Raw genomic sequence first — 23,056 nt, 5'->3', positions numbered from 1 at the left:
GGTGTAAGGGGCTTTATTTATTTTAAAATTTATTTCATTGAAGTATAGCTGATTTACAATGTTGTGTTAATTTCTACTGTACAGCAAAGTGATTCTGTTATTTATACATATATGTGTGTATATATATATATGCACACATATATGTATGTGTGTGTGTATATACATATATATATATATACACACACACACATTCTTTTTCATATTCTTTTCCATTATGGTTTATCACAGGGTACTGAATATAGTTCCCTGTGCTATACAGCAGGACCTTGTTGTTTATCCATTCTACATATAATAGTTTGCATCTGCTAACCCTAAACTCCCAATCCATCCCAGTATAAGGTGCTTTAGAGAGAGGAAAAGGTAGCTCCTGTCCTTTCTGAATCCTGAAGGGCACTTCCTCCCATCCTTTGACTGATGACCAGAGCTAGCCAGTCACCTGTGGTAGATTTGGCTGTGCTGTGGCTCCTGCCTGCTCTGCCTTGACCATCTGACAAGCCTTGATGAGCTGCCCAGTCCAGCCCTGGTTGTGTCATGTGCAGTAAGAGGAAGGCCTATGTCCATACCCAGCCTGCAGGGCAAAGGGAGCACAAGGCCCCCAGGGAGCATGACATGGTCCACCCGGAAGGGGACCCTCAGGGACGGGAGGCAGGCCTAGGAGAGTCAAGGTCTGGGAGGGTCAACTGTCCTCCTTCTCAGGAGGTTCTCTCTCCATGGGCAGTCTCGGCGAAGGGGAGCTTTGTCATGAAAGCTTCCTTACAACTCTGCTGTTCATTTTTTTTTCAAATAATCTGCTGGTAAATGAGAAGGATGTCACCTACCTTCCGTTACAATTGCTCAATTCTCCACACATCTCTAGCAGTGCTTGCCTTATGTAATTTCTGGTGGGATTTCGTACAGAAAACTGTTTTAACTGCAAATTACACTCTTAAAAAAAAAAATATATATATATATATTTGGCTGCGCCAGGTCTTAGTTGCAGCATGCAGGCTCTTAGCTGTGGCATGTGGGATCTAGTTCCCTGACCAGGGATCGAACCCGGGCCCCCTGCATCAGGAGCGTAGACTCTTAACCACTGGACCACCAGGGAAGTCCCACAAATTACACTCTTTATCCGCAGAAAATATTGATCCATAAAATGACATTTGGTCCAGTTAAATTTTTTGTCTTGAACTGCATTGCCTAATACTAAATGACCCTGATTTTCTGGTCTCATCTGCTTGGTATACCCGTGCTCATTCTTTTCCATGTAACCTTTTTTTTAGATCGGTTGTTTTTGGATGTTTTTCTCCACTTCTGTATGGGAAACGTCTATACCACTAATGGATGAGGGGCATCTTGCCCGGCAGGGTAGCTGAGTGGTTGAGCAGGTGTGCTGGTGTGACCCACAGCACACCTCTGTGGGGCTCTCCCGGCACATCTCCTGCCCAGTTGTCATGGATGCTGTGCTGCTCAGCAGTTCTGGGCTGACAACCTGCAAACTCATGGGTCTCCCAAGTAGCTTTGTAAACATGAACTTAAATCATGGCTAGAAAACATCAGTTAACAACTCAGGGAAGCATCACATGAAGAGACAGTGAGAGGCTGTCGCCACCGGGGAGTCAGTGGTGGGCAGTGGTCAGGTTGGAAAGGAGGGGAGAACCATCACCTGGTTCTTCACCTTCACCTCTGTGAAAACCCAAGAGAGAAGCAGAGCAGGGGAGGGAGGGGGAGAGACAGACAGACTGACCTGGAATCCAGCTTTGCCTGGAGCCAGATGCAACTTGGGCTTTTTCAGTTTTGTAAGTCAATAAATTCTCTTTTAAATTAAGTTAGCTTAGAGTGGGTTTAACTTGCAACTGAAGAAATCCCAGTAAATCCAGGGCAGCGCCTCCAAAGTTAGTCTGGCACTTCACTGAGCATGAGCAAAGCTCCGTACCGAGAATCCCTAGAAAGGAGAATAACAACTTGGCAATGGCTGCAGCTTAATGTCATCTGTGGCTTGACTGGACACTGCCAGAAGTCTCTTTGATTTTATTTCGGGGATTTTTACATATTTGCTTTCCATATACCTTTCGTATTGACGTGATGAGACAGAACTACGACATTTTTTCGAACTATTGGAGCCAAATTGTTGCATAAACTTGGGTCAGAATTGCTTTCAGCTGGAAGAGACCGCACAACAACAAACATATTCTCTCTCATCCTCTCCCTCTCCCTCTCTCTCTCTCTCTCTCTCTCTCTCTCTCACACACACACACACACACAAACACACACGCACGCAACTTCTGGAGGTTGCCCCGTGGCAGCAAGACTGCTGCGGGAGTGCCAAGCATGGTGCTCTCTCACCACAGTCAAGAGGAACAAGTGGGGGCCAGGGCAAAATCCCTTCCCCAAGGCCTCCCAACAGGCTTAAGCTGAATTCTCTTTAGCCAGAACTGGGTCACACAGGTACCCTGACTGTGGGAGGGGCTGGAAAAGTGAACATTCAGCAAATAGAAATGAGATTACCGAGACGGATTTAAACCAATCGTGACTTTCCTCAGGAGCTAGTGTAAGGTCCTATCTTTCTTGAGATTAAAGTATCTCCAGTCACCACCTGCAAAAAAATTGGATTCTGTTAGCAGGGAAGGGGAGTGGGTGGGAAAGGGTAGTAAGTGACAGGGTCCACCATATAGGGCACACAGGGCCATGTTTACATTTGGCCTCAATCCGGAGGCTGGTTTTGTTTTTGTTTTTAATAGAAATTACCATTTTAATTAAAATGCAGACTGGAGAACTTAGTATATGAAGAGGAAACACCGGGGGCTTAAAATCCTTGAAAACATCAGAATTTAAAGCCAGAGCCTGGGTTTTTAACCAGGTGGCTTACTGCTGATTGGTTGAGTAAATTTGTTTGTTGAATGAATGAACGCGTGCCTACCACGGTGACAGCTTTGGGGCTGGTGTGTCAGAAGAACTGAGCTGGTCTGGCTCTGCCACCACTTCCTGTGCGATTTCAAGCTGACCTCTCACAGCTTCTAGTTCTTTCTCAAATGAGGAGGCTTGGCTGGTTGAACTGTGTCTCCCTTCCGTTCTAAAAGGCTTGAGTTCAGATTGCTATTGACCTCTGTGACCTTCTATTGTTTACTCGTGGGTTAATCTCAGCAGGCAGCCTTTCCAGCCAAGCAAAAGCAGTGTCAGAGCAGCAGCACGGGGCTCAGACGGACAGAGCACAACACAGCCAGCCTCTCCAGGCCGACTTTTTGGAGTAAAGGCCCAAGCAATCAATGTTGCTTAGGTAACGCTGTGAGACAGGAGAGGGCGAAAGCATCACCCACAGGCTCTAGAGGGAGACTCAGTGGCTGCACAGGCCTTGGGAGCACCCAGTTCTGCTGAGCCCCACGCTGATCCAGTTTTCTCTCTGGCCTCAAGGATGATGAGGGCTGAGTCTGGGTCCTGGGTCCTGGCCCCGGATTCCTCAGAAGGCAGTCTGGGGGCTTTAGGGGGGATGTGTCAAGATGCTTTCAGGCCGGAACAGACGGGCCTCGAAGATTGGTTACATCCAGCTCTCACCAAAGTCTCTCTTCTCTAATTCATGAGACAGCCCTCAGCACTAGGAAAGTGGCTGAGAAGGGGGCACAGCAGTAAGTGGCAAACCAGCGATGTGAGGGAGGAAGCGCAAGACCCCAGGATGGGCAGACGTCGGCCTCGTGTTTTGTCAGGAGCAGGTCCAGAGGCAGGCAAGGAGGAAACCGGGCCCTGGATGGGTAGCAGCCCCGTGAGACCCCTGCCTTCCTTCCCTCAGCTGGCTGCACACAGGTCCTGTGAGCCACAAGAGGTGAGGGGTGCCTGGGATGCAGCTGGGGTGTGTGGCTGGAGAGGAGCGGACCGGGGAGAGAGCGTGTATGTGCACAAACCTCTGAGTAGCTGTGCAGACGGACAGGCCCAGGGAGCAGGGGCTGAGCATAAGCCCCCCCAGACCATAAGCCCGAGGGGAGGGGCATCTCCTGCACGGCTATAGTCAAGGCAGGAGGTGCAGCTGGGAGGGGTATCGGAGCTAAGAACCGTTCTGATTCCTTTCTACCCTGAGGCCGTGGGATTCTAGAAATTCATCAGGATGGACTTGATAGAAACTCCAGGTATCATCTTCATAAGAGAGGCAGAAGGAAAAAAAGAAAAGCCCACACACAAGTGTACCTTTTTATATAGAATTTGTACAATATATTTCTCTTCATTTGCATATTTTACCCACAACTTAACATCCTTTATACAGGCTGAACTTACTCAGCTGATATAATCAAAATTCTTTCCTTCAACCAAATAAGAAAAATTCAAAATCGTAAACCTGTAAGAAAACAAATTAAAAACGATGATGAAAATAAGTCACTCCTCATTAGGAACAGCGTCTGTCTGTACAATATACATGGTTTGGAACAGATTTCTTTATAGATTAGGCACATGTTTCCACAACACCTTCATTCCTGCCAGTTTTATCTCATTCCAGGCAGTCCTGCCTAAGAAGGATCAGAGGGATGTTGGTCTTGATGGAAATCGCGCTTTCGGATGCTGTTGGCCCAGCTGGGGACCAGGGGAGCGGGGCCTGGCTCAGCGGCGCCACCCAGTGGCTGGAAGCAGAGGCGGGTGCGATGCAGGGGAGCTGGGCCAGGCAGGGCCCTCCCAGGAGAGAGCAGCAGTTGTGTGTGAAGGGGAAACCGAGGCTTATTCTGTGCAAACTGAACACAGAGAGACCAGAATAGCAAGGGTGGTGTACACAGAGAAGCTATGAGGAGTCCAGCGTTTATTTACAGTTTATCTTCCAGGAGGGAGCATGGGGAGCAAAGCTGGTGGCTGCTGTCAGTTTGAGGCACGGAGGGGTATCGGGGAGGTGGGGGGCATGGCGAGGGTAAGCAGTGAGTGCACCATCTCCATGCTGACCTTCCGTGGAGCCCCTCAGTGAGCCCAAGCCCGCAGTAGGGACCTCTCCTCCCAAGCACGGCGCTTCTCTGTGATTTCCCTCCTCACTGCGAGACCCACCCGGGTCTGGGTGGTACGGAGTGTAGGCCCTTCTCTGGGGATGCAGGCAGAACAAAAGATGAGAAAGCGGCTTCTACCAAGCCAGCAGCGCCTCACACCTCAACACCGTGGGACACCAGGCCATGCCCGGGCCTTTCCGACACCAGGGTGATGGGCTTCAGGTCACCGAGCTTCAGGACCTGTCCTGTTTGTTTCTGTCTCCTTTGAATTCTTCCCTCCATAATGGCTCCACATGCAGCTTGGGGCTGGGCTGAGAATCCAATTCTAGGGCTGCAGAAGGTCGCTGCACCTTGGCCTCCTGACCCAGAAGGCAAAAGTGCTCTTGTGGTGAGATGCTCCTGGGACCAGGAGTCTTGGGCCCTGCAGAGGGGGCTTCCGAGGCCATGGCAGTGCTGATCTGCTCAACTTGGCCCTGGGTATGATGAGCCTTCCTTGGGTTTGGCCCTGTGTGGGGGGACATGCTCGGGCCCAGACCCCCGCCCTTAAATGGCAGCTGGCTCAAACATTCTTCAAATGGCGAGTCCCACTGAGGCTTATCCATGGCACAGGTGCCAACCCAGCCTCACACTCCAAAGCGTGGCTTTGGAAAGAGAATAGTAATCAGCACTTCAGGGCAAGACTACAACCATTTAAAAAAAAATGTGGAAAACAGCATTCATTAGAACTAATGTAGTTATTGCCAGACAAGTGACAGCCAAGTAACCACGGAGAGTCCCAGAGGTGGACGTGATGGACTACCACGACCGTGGAGCAGAAATACAATCATGTGGTTTTGTTTGTTTTTACTTCTAAGGTAAGATATCCTGTGATTACATTTCAAACCTTTAGGTACAGAAGCTAAAGAGTATTCTTCAAGTTCTGCTACTTTCACACAAACCAGTTTGTCCCCCGGAATGACCGATCCACTGGTCAGGCCCCCGAGCTTCTGTCAAGGGAGTTGGTGTGGTTCTTTCTAAGAACATGAGGTGGGAACCGAAATATGTTAAAACAACAACTAAAACAACGCAGCTGTGCTGGGAGCAGGGCACGGGTGGATGTGCACGGCGGCCTGCTGGCTGTTCCCAAGGGCACTTGTTCTCACCAAGGATTTCTCCGGGACGGCCGAGGCTATGCAGGGGGCCAGTGCGGCAGTGGGTTCCGTACTGAATGGCGGGGACCAGGTGGCAGCCCCGAGGGGTTCTCACTGGTTTTGGTTTGGATGACCCAGTCTCAAGAAGCAAAAGCAAAGGAGGAGCTCCCAGGCTGCTGCTGGAGGTCCTCCTGAGAAAGGTGGCTCAGGGCAGACCCTGTCTTCCCCTGAAGGTCAAGTGCAGGCAGTTCCAGCTCAACGGAGACAGATTCCTTTCCAGAGCGGCTGCAGCCAGGTCTTCTTGGGGCTGTGGCTTCTGCAGGGACAGACCCTGGAGGAGGCTGGCCTCTGAACAACCTTCTCAAGGGCCTGCTGCCTGCCCTTTCTGAATAATTTTGCACTGGTCTGCTTATTCTCACATGCTATGGTACGTGCGGGTGCCTGGCCTGTGACACGGGAAGTTCTCGGAGACATGGCGGCTTGGCATTCTAGTTGGGGTGGAAGGGGGAGCTCAAGCAGAGCCAGGCACCAACGCCACAGGAATCTTCCCGAATGAGTTTAGACATCTGCTCTAAGATCCTTGTGGACAGATTAGCTAGTTCCATGCACACCATACCAAGGGCTAACACTCAACATTCCAGAGGCGGGTGGCCTTGTTTGGGTAGTTGATGGCCAGGCTGATAGCAGCAATGTTCTGCAGAGCCTGTGGAGGGAGAAAGAGTCATCACCAACGTCAAGAACCGGTCACCTGCTGGGTCACTAACTGCTGACAGAACAAGACCCTCAGCTGAGCACCTGAGGAGGGAAGGGGAGAGGCAGACGCGAGCCAGATGTGGTTCCCCTCACCAGGGGGACCACGGTCTAGAGCGAAAGACAAAGCTATCAAGAAAGTCCACATGGAAACTCCAAATGTAGGCAGAATCATCACTGTCCCGAGAGAGGAGCAGGTGCAGTTCTGGGGGCTCAGAGGGCACATCTGCTGGGGGGTCTGGGAAAGTTGTTTAGGGAATGGGGACAGCAGCACAAAAGTGCAGAAGGGAAGAAACAAACAGCCAGTGGGCCCCCCCCCCACCCCGGGAAGCAATGCTGGGAAGGCAGACGCCCTGGAGCCAGGCCAAGGCTGGTCTCCAAGCCAAGGCAGCAGGAGCCGGGGGCAGGGGCTGGGGAAGGAAGAGGCGGAAGCAGGGAGAAGAAGCAGAGCGCCGGTCCAGCAAAGTGGACAGGCTGCAGGGAGGGTCAGAATGAGGATTAGGAGACCGGACACAGCGGCAGGTGAGGGAGGAGCCACAGCAATATGTGATGCGGTGTCAAAGCTTCCAGTGTCAAAACGGTCAAATGTCAAGATTTCACTGTGTGAAACCTCGGGACACCACGGGTGGTGATGGCAGGGCTGGCAGGCATCCGTCGGGAGGGGAGGGAGTTTCCACTCTGCCTTCGGGGTCAGGACGATTCACACAAACCCCTCTGTAGTGGATGGGGAAGCCCGCTTCTAAGCAGGCACTCTGACCCTTTTTTGTAGGAGGACCGTAGGTTCACTGAGAAAACTTGCCAGGAACAGAGTGCAGGGCGCTGGCCGGGAGTCCCAGCTGGATGCCCCTCAAGTGAGACTGTGGGCAAATCTTTCCCTTCTCTGAGCCTCCGTGTCCCCATCTGTCCACTGTGGACGCAGACCACACACTCTACGATGTTCAAGGAGTCTGTGAGCCTAAGGTTCTCAAAATGTAGTCTGGAGCCTGCGGGTTCCCCAGACCCTTTCAGGGGCTCCGTGTCGTGGAAACAACTTTCATAATAATACCAAGACATTATTTCTCTTTTTTCACTTTCATACTCTCACGAGTATACAGTGGAGTTTTCCAGAGGCTGCTGTGTGATAATAGAACAACTGAAAGCAGAAACAGATCTGCGAATCCAGCTGTCTTCTGTTAAGGAAGACATTAAAGAGATCTGCAAAAATGGAACACAACTCTACCCTTCTCAAAAATTATTTTGTTTTGAAAAATACCGTTGTTTTTCACAACTGTAGTATTAAATAGAATGAGATTATTTTAAAAAACAAATTGATAAGTGTTTAGCATTTAATTTCTAACTTAATTTCTAAATTTAAAATCTAATTTAATTTCTAACAGTATATATCAATATATATAATGCACATAAACAAAAGCTTTTGGGGATCCTCAGTAATTTAAAAGCACAAAGGGGCCCTGAGACCCAATAGCTGTCAGAGAGGAGTTCTCCTACCAGGGAAGAAAGTTACATCCAAAAATATCTGAAATCCTCTATGGAAACTTCAGGGATCAGCCAAACTATAAATTTAAGGCACTGGTTGTTCTGGTTTAAAAGCCACAAATTCTTGCTAGTGTCTACTGACCCCACAGTTTAATACGAACGACACTGATAAATGGGGCTCCGTTGCTGTCTGTGACACCAGTAGGAAGTGGCTGACTGGGAACAGAGCTCCGTGTAAAGCTGGGGTGGAGTCTGCACGGGTGCCGGGGGAATTTCGGCCGCCCGGGGAGGGCGTACCTGCGCCGCGCAGCGCAGAAGGTGGTCGTCGGTGGTTAAGGCCAGCAGGTAATCCTGCAGCAGGCCGAGCTCCTGCGGAAAGAGCGGAGGGCAGCTGTCAGAGGCCACCTGCTAGCGGACACCCACCCATGACCCACGACCCAAGGCCCCAGAAGACTCGGGTGGGACACTGCTGCCCACTCTGCCAGACATCTCACTGCCTGCTTTCCTTGGGAGCCATGGAAGGAGCAGGACGGTGGGGAACCAGGTGTCCTGACTCACCGCAGTCTCCTCACTATAAAACGAGGGCTTAAGCTAAAGAGTTCTGAAAGGCCCTTTCATCTCTCACAGTCAATGAGTCTACTGTGCTGAGGGGAGGGAAAAGAGGAAGAAGAAAGAACCTGTTGGTTTATTTTCCCAAACTCACTGCTGTCAAGGGTCGATCCAGGGCAGTTTCCTTCCCCCTTTGGCACCAGGCCTGAGCAAACAAGGGGAGGGTCTGGCTCCCTGGGGCGGGAGAGAGGGGAACCCCGGGCCCCAGGCCACGCTTGTCTCCCTGTGCGGGTTTGCCAAGCCCCCACGACACCCTGGGCTCTCAGAGGGCTGTGACCTGAGGCCCAGGGCTGGCCCCAGGCAGCAGACGAAGCAGAGGCCCGGAACCTGGTGGGGAGGCAGGACAGGCCCTCACCTGGGCGCGGTTCTCAGTGACAAAGAAGAGCTCGGTAAGGGCGCGATGCAGGGGCAGCAGGATGCCAGGCTGTGTCACGTCCTCAAACAGGCTGTACTCCATCTGGGTGAAGAGCTGCCACAGGGGCTTCAACAGCATGAGGTCACAGAGGTCGCTGTGGGAGAGGGGTATGGTTTGCTGGGATCACGCCCATCAGATGTCAGACAGACAGAGGGTAGCTGCCGGGCACTGCAGCTCCAACACTCCCCGCCCCCCCATCCAGTAAAGGCAGGACAGGACAGTTCCAGTCACCTCACACTCCCCAAAACAGCCCCAAATATTCACCAATGGCAAATAAAAAAAAGGGGCAGCATCTCAACTTCAAACCAGGACTCCGGGGAAAAGGATATCCTCAAGCACATTCATGTAAATCAACTGCACATCTTTAAAAATGGTTGTTAAAAACTTCCAGTGACAGCGGAAAAAATCTCAAGATAAACGTTAAGTGGAAAAGAGCAAGATACGCAACATAAAATGTAAACATTTAAAAACTGTATATGTAGTATTGTGTGACCATATTAAAAACAATAGTAAATAAACATATCAAAAATGTTATCCGGGCTTCCCTGGTGGCGCAGTGGTTGAGAGTCCGCCTGCCGATGCAGGGGACACGGGCTCGTGCCCCGGTCCGGGAAGATCCCACGTGCCGTGGAGCGGCTGGGCCCGTGAGCCACGGCTGCTGAGCCTGCGCATCCGGAGCCTGTGCTCCGCAACGGGAGAGGCCACAACAGTGAGAGGCCTGCGTACCGCAAAAAAAAAAAAAAAAAAAGGCAAATGACCTAAAGAGACATCTGTCCAAAGAAGGCATACAAATGGCCAACAGGTACATAAAAAGGTGTTCAATTATCACTAATCATCAGGGAAATGCAAATCAAAACCACAATAAGATATCATCTCACCTGTGTTAGGATAGCTTTCATCAAAAAGATAAGAGAAAACAAATGCTGGCAAGGATGTTGAGAAAAGAGAGAACCCTTGTGCACTGTTGGTGGGAACGTAAACTGGTACAGCCACTATGCACAACAGTATGGAGGTTCCTCAAGAAATTAAAGCTAGAACTACCAAATGATCCAGCGATCCCACCTCTGGGTATATCCAAAAGAAATGAAATCATTATCTCAAAGAGATTATCAGTACTCCTATGTTCGTTGCAGTATTATTCCTAATAGCCAATGTCTGGAAATAATGCCTGTCAATGGACGAATGGATAAAGAAAATGCGGTGTATATATACACAATAAAATATTATTCAGTTATGAGAAAAAAGGAAATCCTGCCATTTCCGACAACATAGATGAACCTGGAGGGCATTATGCTAAGTGAAATAAGCTAGATAAAGAAAGACAAATACTGCACAGTATCACTTTTATGTGGAATCCAAAAAAAAGTCAATCCTATAGAAACGGGGAGTTAGAATGGTAGTTGCCAGTGGCTGGGAAGTGGGGGAAATGGAGAAAGGCTAGTAAAAGGGTATAAACTTTCAGTTACAAGATGAATAAGGTCTAAGGATCTATTATACAACATGGTGACTATAGTTGATAATAGTGTACAATACTATAACACATAACAGAAATTTGCTGAAAAGCAAATTTCAGCAAAAGGGTGAAATTTAAGTGTTGTCACATACCACAAAAAAAGGTAAACATATGAGGTGATGGATGTGTTAGTTAACTCGATTGTGGGAATCCTTTCACAATGTATAATGTATTATGTATCAAATCATTACCTTCTATACTTTAAATACATTACAATTTTATTTGTCAATTACACCCCAATAAAGCTGGTGGGGGGGGAAAGAAATAAACTAATCCTAAAATTTACATGGACATGTAGGGTAAAAATAGCCAAGACAATCTTGAAGATGAAGAACCAGTTGAAGGACTTATACTGCTAGATAACGTGAATTTGCTATAAAGCTACAAAATCTAAGTGTGGTACTGGCACAAAGATAACCAAAAAGACCAATGGAACAAAAGCAACCAGGGATGGATCCATGTGGACACCTTCTCTGTGACAAAGATGGCACTGGAGTGTGGTGAGGGGAAAGGTGGGCTTTTGAGTTAAGTGGAGATCCATGTGAAAAAGCAAAGTTTGACCCTACCCTTCAAATCATGCACTAAAATTCATTCCATGTGGACTGTAGACCTAAATATGGAAGAAAAAATAATCAAGCTTTATCTTCATGACCCCAAGGTCAAATAAGGCAAAAATTTCCTAAATAGGACAATGAAAGCTCTATCATAAAGGAAATGAGTGATGAACTGGAAGACATTAAAATTAGAAACTTCTCATCAAAGACACCACTAACAGAGTGAATGGCAAGCCCCGAAGTGGGGGGAGATATTCACAATACAAATACCCAGCAAGGGACTCGTATCCAGAAGGCAGCTTACCTGTGGGTGCAGCATCGCACGATCCTCAGGAGTAGGTGGATGGCTTTTAGCCGCTGATGACCAGTCTGGCGACAGGCCACGCTCACCAGCCATTCCCAAATTTTGGCCAACGGGAGGTGCGGCACAACTCTTTCCTCTGACAGCATCTGCTTCAAAATCTCGAATCCTGGCAACCCCCACAACACAGAGACATTTGAAAAATGTAAACTGCTCAAGTTTTAATGAATAGGAGGAAACCACTGTGATCATTTACATTTCACCTGAAATTATGCCTTATGTAAAAGCAACATAGGAACACTTTCAGTTCTTCCTTTTTGCAGAATGCCCTGGCAAATTCTAAGAGAACAAGCATCTTTCCTAGGCCTTGACAGATGGCTCTTTAGAAGTTACAACCTGCCAACTCCAGCACATTCACGAGGGACATGCGTGGGCCTTGTGGACATATTTGTTGAAGTCTCAGAGAAAAGTACCTGCTTTGATTTTAACAAAGATCAGTGACATAATGGCACCGAACCCCAGAGTGTCCCGGGCCGGGAGATCATGCAAACAGAAAGACCAGAGCACACACCTGTCTGGAATCGCCCCAGGTGCCCAGCTGTCACAGTGAATTTGTAGCCCCACTCGGTGTTGCTCATGTCAGAGGTGAAGCGGTAATACAGAGTATCTCCTGGGGCACACAAGAATCAGAAAACAAGTCAGGACACTGCAGCAACAGGGAAAGGCAAGTGAGCGCTTTCCACTGAGACAGATTCAACACAGTTTTAAATCCTTCAACAATTTCCCTTCTAGGTACTTAACGTTAAGAGTCTGTATAACTCAGTACTTATTTACTACCTGGAAGCTCAAAATCTTTCCATTTCTGTTGAGACCCGCTGAAGTTGTGTCGATCCTGCTGAAAGTCACTGCTGCTGGACATGGCTAGCTCGTCACAGCCCTCCTCTGTATTGCACTGAGGATCGAATTTGATTGAGAGGTAGATTGCACCAGGAATGTGAACTTTATCCTAGGAGGGGAAACAAGGACATTCCTGACATCGCTGGCCACTGGACAGTGACTGAAGGCTTCCTTGTGCCAATCTGCAGTTAAAACTGGGCACGTAAGAAGGGGTAAGTCACAGCTCCTGCCTTCCAGGAGCTCTCAGCCCAGCTGAGTCGGGGAGAACGCACATGGCTGCAAACACGGCAGGAAGCACACTGTGCGGCCTGGGGCACAGCTCGCAGGAGTGGGGGGAGGGGAGGGGAGGCGAGGGCAGAAAAGAGTCCCAGTGAAGGGATGTTTGGGTTGCTGTGGAGACTGGGGGCACAGGAGCAGCCTGTCCAGGAGGAAGGAATGGCAGGAGGCAGGTGAGAGAGATGAGCACCTGGCGGGTACATTCCAGGCAAAGGAAAGAGCACTGACTGGAAAGCCTGACATGTTCAGGGAGTAACAGGAGCTTGATGTGTCTGAGGTACAGGGTGAGCTCTGTGTGCACATATGCTTGGGAGATGCGGACAGGGGTGACGTGACCCTGGAGAGGCTGGCAGGGACAGATGCAGAAGGCTTTGTGTGCTAAAATGAAGCGTTGAGACTTGTCTGGACAGCAGGGGGAGCCCTGGAGAGGTTGTAAGCAGGAGAAAGCCTAGGTTAGGTTTGTGCTGTACCAGGATCACTGTGACAGCTGGTGTGCAGCAAGGCCAGGGCCGGGGCAGGCCAGCAGTGGGGGATCAGAGAGGAGCAGAGGAAGGGACCCAGGGAAGGGGAGGAGTCAGGGCAGTGGAGAAGGTAAGGTGATCACTCTGAGGGCTCTGAGGTAGAACTCGCTAGCTCACTAGGTGTGTCTACGTGGGGCTGAGGGAGTGGGGACAGAGCCTAGGAGCCGCGTTAGAAAAGAGGCTTAGAAGGTAGAGAGTGAGGAGGTTTATACGTCTGCAAAACAAAACCTCAGCTGGCAACAACCATATCCTGGATTAGTTTCTCTATCGCCCACCACTGTGGCCACAGGCCGTCACCTACTCAGAACGACAGCACCAACATTTTGAAAAGAGATGAAGAAATGCAAGCAGCATTAGGTCAATGAGGATGACTGAGGCCGCCACCCTCCTGCCTCATCCAAACTCCTACATCTCTCCACGTACAGAGTTAAGGAAGGAAGAGATGCGGCTTTTCAGTTCTGGGTAATTAAACAAAGGGGTGGGAGACTCCAAGGTGTGGCCAGGTCATCAGGAGATGGACAGAGTGAGGGCTGAACCCAGATCCACACTCAAAGTCTCTGCCAGAGACACCAAGGCCTCACTCTAAGGAGCTTGCTGCAGGAAGAGGAATCTCTCCTCCAGGGCCGGGTGGCCCCTTGCTTTCTATTAAAACAAGGTCAGGAGAAGAAACGACTTGTTTGTATAGATTCCTGGGACTGGCTTCAGGGAGGCGGACTGCTGCTGAGACCACGGGAGCACATTCTAGGCCATGTCTGTCCAGGCAGAAAGAGCCACAGTGGGAGTTGATGAAATTCACGCTACTCAGCAACCCTTGCAGGTCCTGCCAGCTGCGTACCCTGAGGCTGGGCGAGTCTGGCCGACCCTGGATCGTACCTCAAAGTTGGTGTTGTTGTTATACGGGTGTTTCGACTCCCTCACTTGCACCTCCATTCCTGGCTCCTCCATGAACTGGCAGGCAGCCAGGGCCATGGTGCCTAGCATGCTCTCTCGGCAGCCCTGGAGCACCTTCTGCAGTATCTGGTGGGACACAGGCAGGAAACATGGGAAGATGGTGACAAAACTTTGTAGTTCAGCTACAGACTGTGCCCAGGGCTCCTGAGTTCTGCTATGTGGGTCCCCTGGTTCTACACAGAAGGAAGTGGAAGAGATGCTTCCAGTCCTGTGAAAGTTTGGTAACCCAGCACTACTTCAAAAGACCAAGTCGAAGATGTGATTTAAAAACAAAACAAAAGATGGTCACCACTTGTCAAGTTGAAACTTAAAATTAGAGCACTGAAGACTCCCCTGGCGGTCCAGTGGTTAGGACTCCGTGCTTCCACTGTAGGGGGCACGGGTCTGATCCCTAGTCAGGGAACTAAGATCCCACATGCCACAAGGTGTGGCCAAAGAAAAAAAAAATTAGAGCACTGGACTTAAGAGAATGCACAGACTCTGGTAAGACCCCACGTCTGCCACCCAGAAGCTGGGAGCCTTGGACAAGCCTCCCGGGCTTGACTTCTTCACCAATAAAACTCCCTGGGTCACAACGTAACACAGGTGTAAGTGCTGGCAGAGTGTCTGACCTGAGGTAGACATTCTAGAAACCATGGTTGAAAACAGACGACGTAAACCTTCCTGGAAGGCTTCCTGTATTACGGGAACAGGCTGTCAGAATCATAATTAACCCTGTCCCGCAGACTTCACACTGTGTGAGACCCTAGGGAACATGAGAAGAGACAGGCTTACCAAGGAGAGTTAGACTCTTAAGTCTGAAAACAAAAAAGGAAAACTGCAAGGGTAGGTTTCGTGGATTGTTACATCAAACACTCCCTGAGCACCAAGTCTGCCTAGGCCATGAGCTCGGCTCCAGGCCAGTACTTGGGAGAGTTTAACAGCGACCTGACCCTGCCTTCGTTGCGTTCACACCTGTCAGGAGGGCTGTAGAGCCACACAGGTAACCTCACTCCAGGAAGGGACTCCCTAGAGGAAGCCTATTCAAACGCCCCAGCGGGGGGCTGGGAGGGACACAGAGGAGGAGCAAGTGGGGTAAGAGCCCAGCCCGGCTGCCTAATTACCTTCTCCCACTGGTGCTTTTCTTCCAGCTGCATGAACATATCCAGAATGTAGGTCATGTGGGCAGGGCCGCTCAGCTCCAGGATGTCCTCGCTCACTGGCACGTGCCCTGGCCACTCAGCGAGCAAGGATGCGAGCACATGGCGGGCGTACAGGACTGCTGTGGCCTCGTTCACGCGGAAGAGGTAGTCGCGCACAGCCCTCTTGCTCTTGCAGTTGAGCTCTTTGTGCAGGAGGGCGGCGCTCTTGCTGCGCCGCTGCTTGGCGTAGCTCTGCTGCAGTTCACTCTCCGTGCTGGAGATCAGCTTCTGGGTCACAGGGTTTGACTCCGTGGTGGCCTGGTCACAGCGTGCGGGCCGGGACTGCAACCCAAAGACCACCGTCACAGAGGCCTGGCCTTCTCACAACTGGGGTGGGGGCAGGGCAGACACCTTGCTTCCCAGGTGGGGCAACATACCAGGCATGGTAAGATAATCATGTCTGTATCCACAGCTTTGGCGCTCTGCTCGTCCAGTCTCAGACTCCTGCTGGGCTGCCACCTCTGAGCCAGGGTCCGTATTCTTTCATCAGTGGTGAGCTCATCCCCGTCAAACCTGAAGAGAAGGAAGAAACACAAAGTTGGGCACCCTAGTTACAGAAAGGCAAGAGTTTAACCTGCAGTGAAACTTGCAGAAATGCCGATCCGAGTTATTTTCCTGTTATTTTGCAATTACATTATTACGTTCCATATTTCGCACACTAGATTCACAGTGTTCATCTATTCGTGCACGCAAACGTGCACGCATGCCCACGTGCCCAAAGCAGAGATGCAAGCCATCCCTTAGGATCCATTCTTCCTTTCATTTAGAAACAAAGTTCCCTGAAGTTTTAGCAAGATACACAATCACCCAGCTGGAGACATAGTTCCCAGTCCTCCTAGCAGCAATGCAACTAGGGTCATGCCAACGGGAGGCCAGTGAGGTAACGTGTGCCATTTCCGCAGCTTGCTCTCAAACAACTGGGTTAAGGATGAGCTCCTTTCCCCACCTTCCCCCTTTCCCCTGGGCTGGAACAAAGAGCTGGTGTCGGGGAGCCAGCTCTGAGGACACAGATGAGGACAGCACCCTTGGGGGTGCGGGGTCCCTTGTGAAGCAGACCGCCCACCCACCATAGGCTACTGCCTACCTCTGGACTGTGCCGTGAGAGGGAAAACAAATTCCATCTTCCTTGACCATGATACTTCTGTGTCCTAACTGATGCAACCCTGCCTCATCTCACAAAGGATTTGAGGCAGTAGATAAGAAATACATATGGGAAAATAGAAATATGAAATAAAAGAAAATTAAATTGGAATTGGATATAAATCAGAATAGGAAGTCAAAACTAGGATGTGGGGGATGGAGGAGGAGATTAGTTGCAGAAACATAAAGTTCTCCACAAATTTAAGAGCTGGGCCCGAGAACTAGCTCTGAACTTCCTGGCCAAGAGGAAGGGTATATTGTTAATTTTGTAATAATCCTTGAAGAAAAAAAACGAAAATAATGTACAGAAGTGAAAAAACAAACAAACGAAAGGACACTTTTGACCAGAATGTACCAGAAGGTCCTGCTCTGCACCGTTTGCTCCCTGGGCTGACGTGGGAGAGAGACCTTGGCGTCTGTGTCAAAACTCTGCCCCCACAACGAGTTTACTCTAAGAGGCAGACTGCGAATATAAAGCTCTTCCTAAAGAAGCAGCACACAACACAACTCAAAGATGAGCCATGCGGTGTGGCACAGCCAGCTTTCATGTCGCTTTATGAAGAACTGAAAACCAACTGCTCTTTGGCCTGTCAGGAGTTTTTACCCAGATCTAGTTGGCAGGAGGTAAACAGAGTCCCGCCCTTACTTGTTGCCTCACTCACTACACTTTGGCTGTATCTAAATGTCCCTTACCTCTTCTGAACCTCCAGGAAGAAAGAGTCGGTCCTCTTCATCTGCAGTTCGTATATGGCCCGGAGAATGTGCAGAGGGGCATTGAGGGCGTCGTGAGCCATCTGAAGGCCACAAGGAGGAAGTAGAAGAGAGACAATTTAAACTGCATTAACACATTATTGATGATCTGACCTCAAAAGTGATAAAACAATTATTTCCTAAAGTTACCACAAGTTATAATTTAAAAACATCACATGGGCACTTCATGTATATAAGATTATAAGCCCTGGGCTTCCCTGGTGGCGCAGTGGTTGAGAGTCTGCCTGCCGATGCAGGGGACACGGGTTCGTGCCCTGGTCCAGGAAGATCCCACATGCCGCGGAGCGGCTGGGCCCGTGAGCCATGGCCGCTGAGCCTGCGCGCCTGGAGCCTGTGCTCCGCAACGGGAGAGGCCATAGCAGCGAGAGGCCCGCGTACCACAAAAAAATAAAAAATTATAAAAAAATTAAAAAAGATTATAAGCCCTAAAACATGGACTGTAAAATCTGCATTACTGTTATAAATTCAAAGGAAGATATAAAACATGGAAACACCAAAAAAAAAGTCATGCAAACAAATGTACTGTTAATAGTCAATAATAACCCACCAAATTGTATTCATTGCTAGCTTCTCTGTAGCAGCTGCCTTGCACTCAAGTTTGTTAAGTGGCACATAAATCTAAGTACTGGACTTCCTTTTGAGGTTTTTAAAAACTGTACTTGCTTTCCTTATATCCACCCCATACTCTCTGTTTACTCTTCACACAGTTAGACCCTTTGAAGTCCAAGCCCTTGCCCATTTTCACATCATTCTGAGGAAGAGTGGATTATTCAGGGAAAGTAGGAGTGTGTCTTGAGAAACTGTGAGGACAGACTGTCACCTGGGGATTTATGGACAGGCCTGAAATTACATGCAAAATTTTACAAAAGTTATTTGCAAGTATAGTTTATGGGAGAAACGATCTAAAGCTTTTGGGTCCATGACCCCCCAAACATTAAGAACTACTGTTGTAATAGGGCTTTTCCATCCCTCTGGACGAATTCTGCACAATACCGACTGAGTCTTCAGGAAGCGCATTCTCAGGACATCAGTCTGAAGCATTTTCACATGGAGGCTAAAACACAGCCCAAGCCAAAGAGAATCCATTCCTTAGAGTCCCTTCCTCAGTCCACACCGTGACCCAAGAACGTACCAAGAAACATATCCTGGTGGGCTCATCCAGGCTTTCGAGAGGGTCCAGCTTTTTCTGCTCCGGCTCACCCGGGCTGCTGACTGACCGTTCCACCTCTTCCTCCTGGTCACCTCGCTCATCCAGCTCCAGCTCTCCATGCTCAGCCAAAGTGCTGATCTCCTTTTTTGAGGAGTACAGCATGATGGACAATATCTATACAGAAAGAAAATCAGGCAGGGCAGGAACATGAGTGTTTAGTGGGTGAGATCTTTAACCCTCAAAGGGTAGAAAATATCTGACTGAACCTTTTAAAAGACATCAGAATTCACAAAAAGAATGTAAAATTAGTAAAGAAATACGAAAACATGTTCAACCATACTTATAATAAAAGAAATGCTGACTAAAAACTACAAGGGACTGTGACCGCCTGGAGGGGTGGGATAGGGAGGGTGGGAGGGAGGCAGGGAGACGCAAGAGGGAAGAGATATGGGAACATATGTATATGTATAACTGATTCACTTTGTTATAAAGCAGAAACTAACACACCATTGTAAAGCAATTATACTCCAATAAAGATGTAAAAAAACAAACAAAACAAAAAAACAAACAAATAAAAAACTGGGAACAAGCTAAATTTCCCACAGTGGGAGTTTGATTAGTGCATATCTCACACAAAGGAACATTCCTTACAAATAATGACAAATTTCTATTGGTTTTGAAAAGCGTTTGTTAGATGATATTTAGAGAAAAGCCATGTTATATAGCATTACCCTATTTTGTAAAAATATGTGCATAGAATAAAAGACTTTAAGAACACTGAAAAAAAAAAAAATAAAAACTACACGGGACCTTCCTGTTTAACTTTGCCACTGATGGTGTAAGTTGTTATCATCCTTTTAGAAGGCATTTTGGTGAAATGTAAAGAGCTACACAAATGTTCATAACTTTTGACCTGGTAACTCATCTTCTGGGAATAATGTAAAATGTGTAAAAAGCTATACTCTTGATATGGTCAATGAAGCATTTAATAATGGCAAAAAACCTGAAATTCATCTTTATGGATCATCTGCAGCCATTAAAGATGGTCGTTATGAAAACTACCTAGCAGCCTAGAAAAGTGGCCATCACATGACCTCAATTCATTTCAACAGTGTGCCTCATTGTACAATCTAAACCTACGTATGTAATATAAACACAGAAGGAAAAAAATTAGAAAAAGGAAATACACATAATACTAATGGTAGCTGTGTTTGGGGTGGATGAAATTTGGGGTTTTTCTTTCTTTTCTATTTTTCAAACTTTCTGAATATAAAAAATATAAGTTTTTGAATGTAAAAAAAAATTTACTTAAAAATATTTCCTAAAGAACAAGAGCTCAAATGCTCACCAGGTTATCCATTAATATGTTTCAGCGTACTTTCCTAAAACCTAACCAAATCCTCCTGTGGCAACTGAGAGCTGCTTCCTGGAGCTCAGGCCTCTGCGTGACTGAGAATGACCACCTGAGCACCCCCATACAGCAGCAGCCTTTTCTGACCTGAAGCTGACGCTTGGCACAGAAACGCCCCAGGGAACCACAGTAATTCCACTAAGAAAAGTCTAAGGCCTATGGCGAAAAGGAATAAAATGAAAATTATCAACTAAAATCCTACATAAAATAAACATAAGTGAGGACAAATTTAGGAACTGATTTTAGCTCAAAGGAAGTTTAAAGGGAAATAATAATTCAAGGGCAGATTTACTACCATGATATAAATGGTCAACCGTGTGTTTCCACAAAATACTTCTCTTCCAATATTCTTTGAACAAACATCAAATTCATTTTCCCTGACAAGGGAGGACAGGTGTCATAATCTCTATTTCCAAAAAGGAAGACAAATATAAGACACTGTTTTAACAACTGCACCAGATGAGAGTACACAGGGCAGAACCAGCTGTAACTGACTCGTGGTTCTAACTCCCAGGCCAGTAAATCTGCATCAGGAAGCAGCAGCAGGAATCACCCTGGTCCCTTACTTCCAGGTCCCGGAGGAGCCACGTTTTACTGAAGCCGGTCCCTTTGCTGCACTTTTTCACCAGCAGCTTCAGCAAATCAGTCTGAAGGAAGGTAGCATGGGTCTCTTCAAAACCATGAGCCTGTCAAACAGAAAAAGAATGATCTGCAACTGCCTCAGAGTGAAGAAGGTAAGGGTCACTTGGGGAGAAGCAGGCCTCTGTCACAGCCCAGTCTCAGCTAGTGGCCCAAGTTCACCTTCTGGTGAAAATTCCAGAGTCAACGGGGAGGATGGAACTCTGAACCTGAGCCATAACCTAAGTGTGTTCGCTCTCTAATTCATTCACTCAACAAGTATTTCTGAAGCTTCGTACATTCTACGTGCTGAGTCCTGTGCTAAGAACAGAGGTTTTATGTCCCTCTCCTGCTCTCTACCTTCCAAAAGCTTCCCACTGCCCTGCAGACTGAAATCCAAGTCCCTATTCATAGCTGACAAGGTCCCGCAGGCTCCCTGCCTGTCTCTGTGGTCTCATCTCCTCCTCGGCACTTTCCTGAATCCCTAAGGTAGTTCCTTCTGCTCCCTGACAACCGGGCCTGGAGTTTGACCTCTCCCAGGATGTAATGCTCTGCCCAGACTCCTTATTTATCACCTCAGATTTCACCTCCTCAGAAAGGCTCTTTCTGACTCATGGTGGATTTCCTTGCAGGCTCTTTGTTGTCTCCCTTGCAGTTTAGGCTGAAAGCTCCATGACAGCAGGGACATTCTTTCTAGTTCAACACTATGTACTCAGTTCCATCTGGCCCCTGGTGCTCGACAAATAGACATATATTTACAGAATGAAGGATTCAAAGACAGAAATGGTCTCTGCCCTCAGGGAGTTTATTTTCTCTTTCCTACGGTAATGTAAACAATTAAAACAATAGTAGATTGTGATAAATGCCATGAAATCAACAAACAGCAGATGTGTGGTCTTGTCTCAAGCCTAAAAATATAAACTCTCAGGGCTGGGCCAGAGCTGAGATGCCATCTAATCCAATCTCCTTGTGGTGCTTGAGTCGTTCCACGGCCTCCTCGCCAGTGTTGCCAAAGTCAGGGAATGCATAAACTTTCCAAATGAGATCCTTCTCCCGTGGCTAGTTCTGTTGGAAAGATCCTCCCTATCGATGCCCCTCAGATGGTAGAAGAATCATGTTCCCCACAAGTCAAGGCTCCCATCTCCATGCCAATTATCGCCCCGCTCTTTAACTTGTCTGTCTTCTCTTACACCAAATGCCAAACCCATTGCTCCAAGATCCCGTAAGATATTAGCCCCCTTTATTCTTCCTAGGATGAACCAGAAGGGACTGTGGTTCAGAGGCAAGTGAGAAACTGTTCAGTCAATTTTTCTTCTCATCTTCCAAGGTTATGGGCCCATTAGGTAGTGGTACCTGGTTCCATGAGGCAGGACTGAAAAATTACAGAGAACCAACTATTGGGAAAACTCTGTTTCTTCCTTAAAGTTATCCTTGTGCAAGGTGCCAATTATTTCTAAAAATAATCAAGATCCTATGATTAACCATCCATTGAAATCAGATGGTATGTCCTTCTAGTTAATACCCTGCAGGTGTTAAATCACAGCCAGATTCATTAGCAAATAGAAGAAGCTCACCACTACCTTCAGTGTTTTGTATAATCCTTTGAGGGCCAAGGACAGGACCCAAGTTGCTTCCACTGCCTCGGGACAATGGCTGTCCATGCTGGTTTGCAGAAGGTGACTGGCAATAAAGGCAAAGTGCTGGGAGTATTGGCTCAGCTGGGCCTGAGAGTTGCTGCATTCCGGTCCTCCTCCTTTCTGGACCAGCTGGTAGTCCTTCACTGAAGGGTGATGTCAGGCAGGAAAAGAAGGCACAAAAAGCACAGTTAATACTTCCTGCAGATAAGTTTCTTCCCCAGTAATGTGCCTTACTGAAGCAAGAACTGCAGACCCCAAAACACAAATCTCTCTGGCTTCAAACTTAGCCATTATATTTAAGGCCAGCTTGCAGCTGAGCACAAAAGTGGTACTGGGCCACCTACCCACCAAGCCACCAAGAGATGCAATTCACATTCCTACTACTCACACAAACAGGTTGTCTCCAAAGGTGTTAAAGGAAGTTCATAAACACAGAACACATGAGAGACTTCCATTTCAGAACAAGCCTGAGTAAAAGGGATCGGGTTTACTCTCTTACATTAAACAACCAGAACCCTGGAAAAATACATGAAACGATGGTTTGCAGACATTGGACAATAGGTAGTACAGGACGATGACCCCTGAAAGAAGGGACATAAACCAGGTGAGCCTTCCAATAGCCCTGGCTATCTGGAGACAATTTCCAGCCTGCACAGCATGGAGTGGAAATCCAAGTCCAGTTTTAATGAACTGAGGAGACAGAGGTCAGAGTTCAGGGAAGTCAAGGCAGCTAGGACTTATGGGACACAATATCACAGAGAAGAGAGAGGCACAGAGAGAGGGGTGTGTGGGAGACCTCTCTAGATATCTACAGAGGGTTCCTC

General features: G+C 48.1%; 1 protein-coding gene across 5 annotated transcripts in view; it reads right to left on the bottom strand.

Annotated features, from left to right (window-relative positions):
• Positions 1-1,868: 1,868 nt before the first annotated feature.
• ZZEF1 (zinc finger ZZ-type and EF-hand domain containing 1) overlaps positions 1,869-23,056 on the bottom strand; it is a gene marked incomplete at its 5' end in the record, with an annotated part of 111,795 nt that continues 90,607 nt past the window's right edge. For 2 of the 5 annotated variants that reach the window (XM_082678577.1, XM_082678574.1), the window contains 13 exons: positions 4,185-6,764; positions 8,585-8,656; positions 9,252-9,405; positions 11,683-11,848; positions 12,251-12,349; positions 12,517-12,685; positions 14,247-14,390; positions 15,428-15,787; positions 15,883-16,018; positions 17,339-17,439; positions 18,549-18,740; positions 20,544-20,663; positions 22,176-22,375. In XM_082678577.1, coding sequence (XP_082534703.1) covers positions 6,684-6,764; positions 8,585-8,656; positions 9,252-9,405; positions 11,683-11,848; positions 12,251-12,349; positions 12,517-12,685; positions 14,247-14,390; positions 15,428-15,787; positions 15,883-16,018; positions 17,339-17,439; positions 18,549-18,740; positions 20,544-20,663; positions 22,176-22,375 — 1,994 coding nt within the window. In that variant the 3' untranslated portion in view covers positions 4,185-6,683. Of the gene's footprint in view, positions 1,925-2,487; positions 2,576-4,184; positions 6,765-8,234; positions 8,657-9,251; positions 9,406-11,682; positions 11,849-12,250; positions 12,350-12,516; positions 12,686-14,246; positions 14,391-15,427; positions 15,788-15,882; positions 16,019-17,338; positions 17,440-18,548; positions 18,741-20,543; positions 20,664-22,175; positions 22,376-23,056 lie in introns of those variants that run through there. The other 3 variants (XM_082678576.1, XM_082678573.1, XM_082678575.1) reach the window with 2 other exon arrangements.

This window comes from Grampus griseus, assembly GCF_964374135.1.
Source record: "Grampus griseus genome assembly, chromosome: 20".
NCBI lineage: Eukaryota > Metazoa > Chordata > Mammalia > Artiodactyla > Delphinidae > Grampus > Grampus griseus.
Note: the sequence above shows the minus strand (reverse complement) of the source record. Positions and strands in the feature narration are given on the sequence as shown.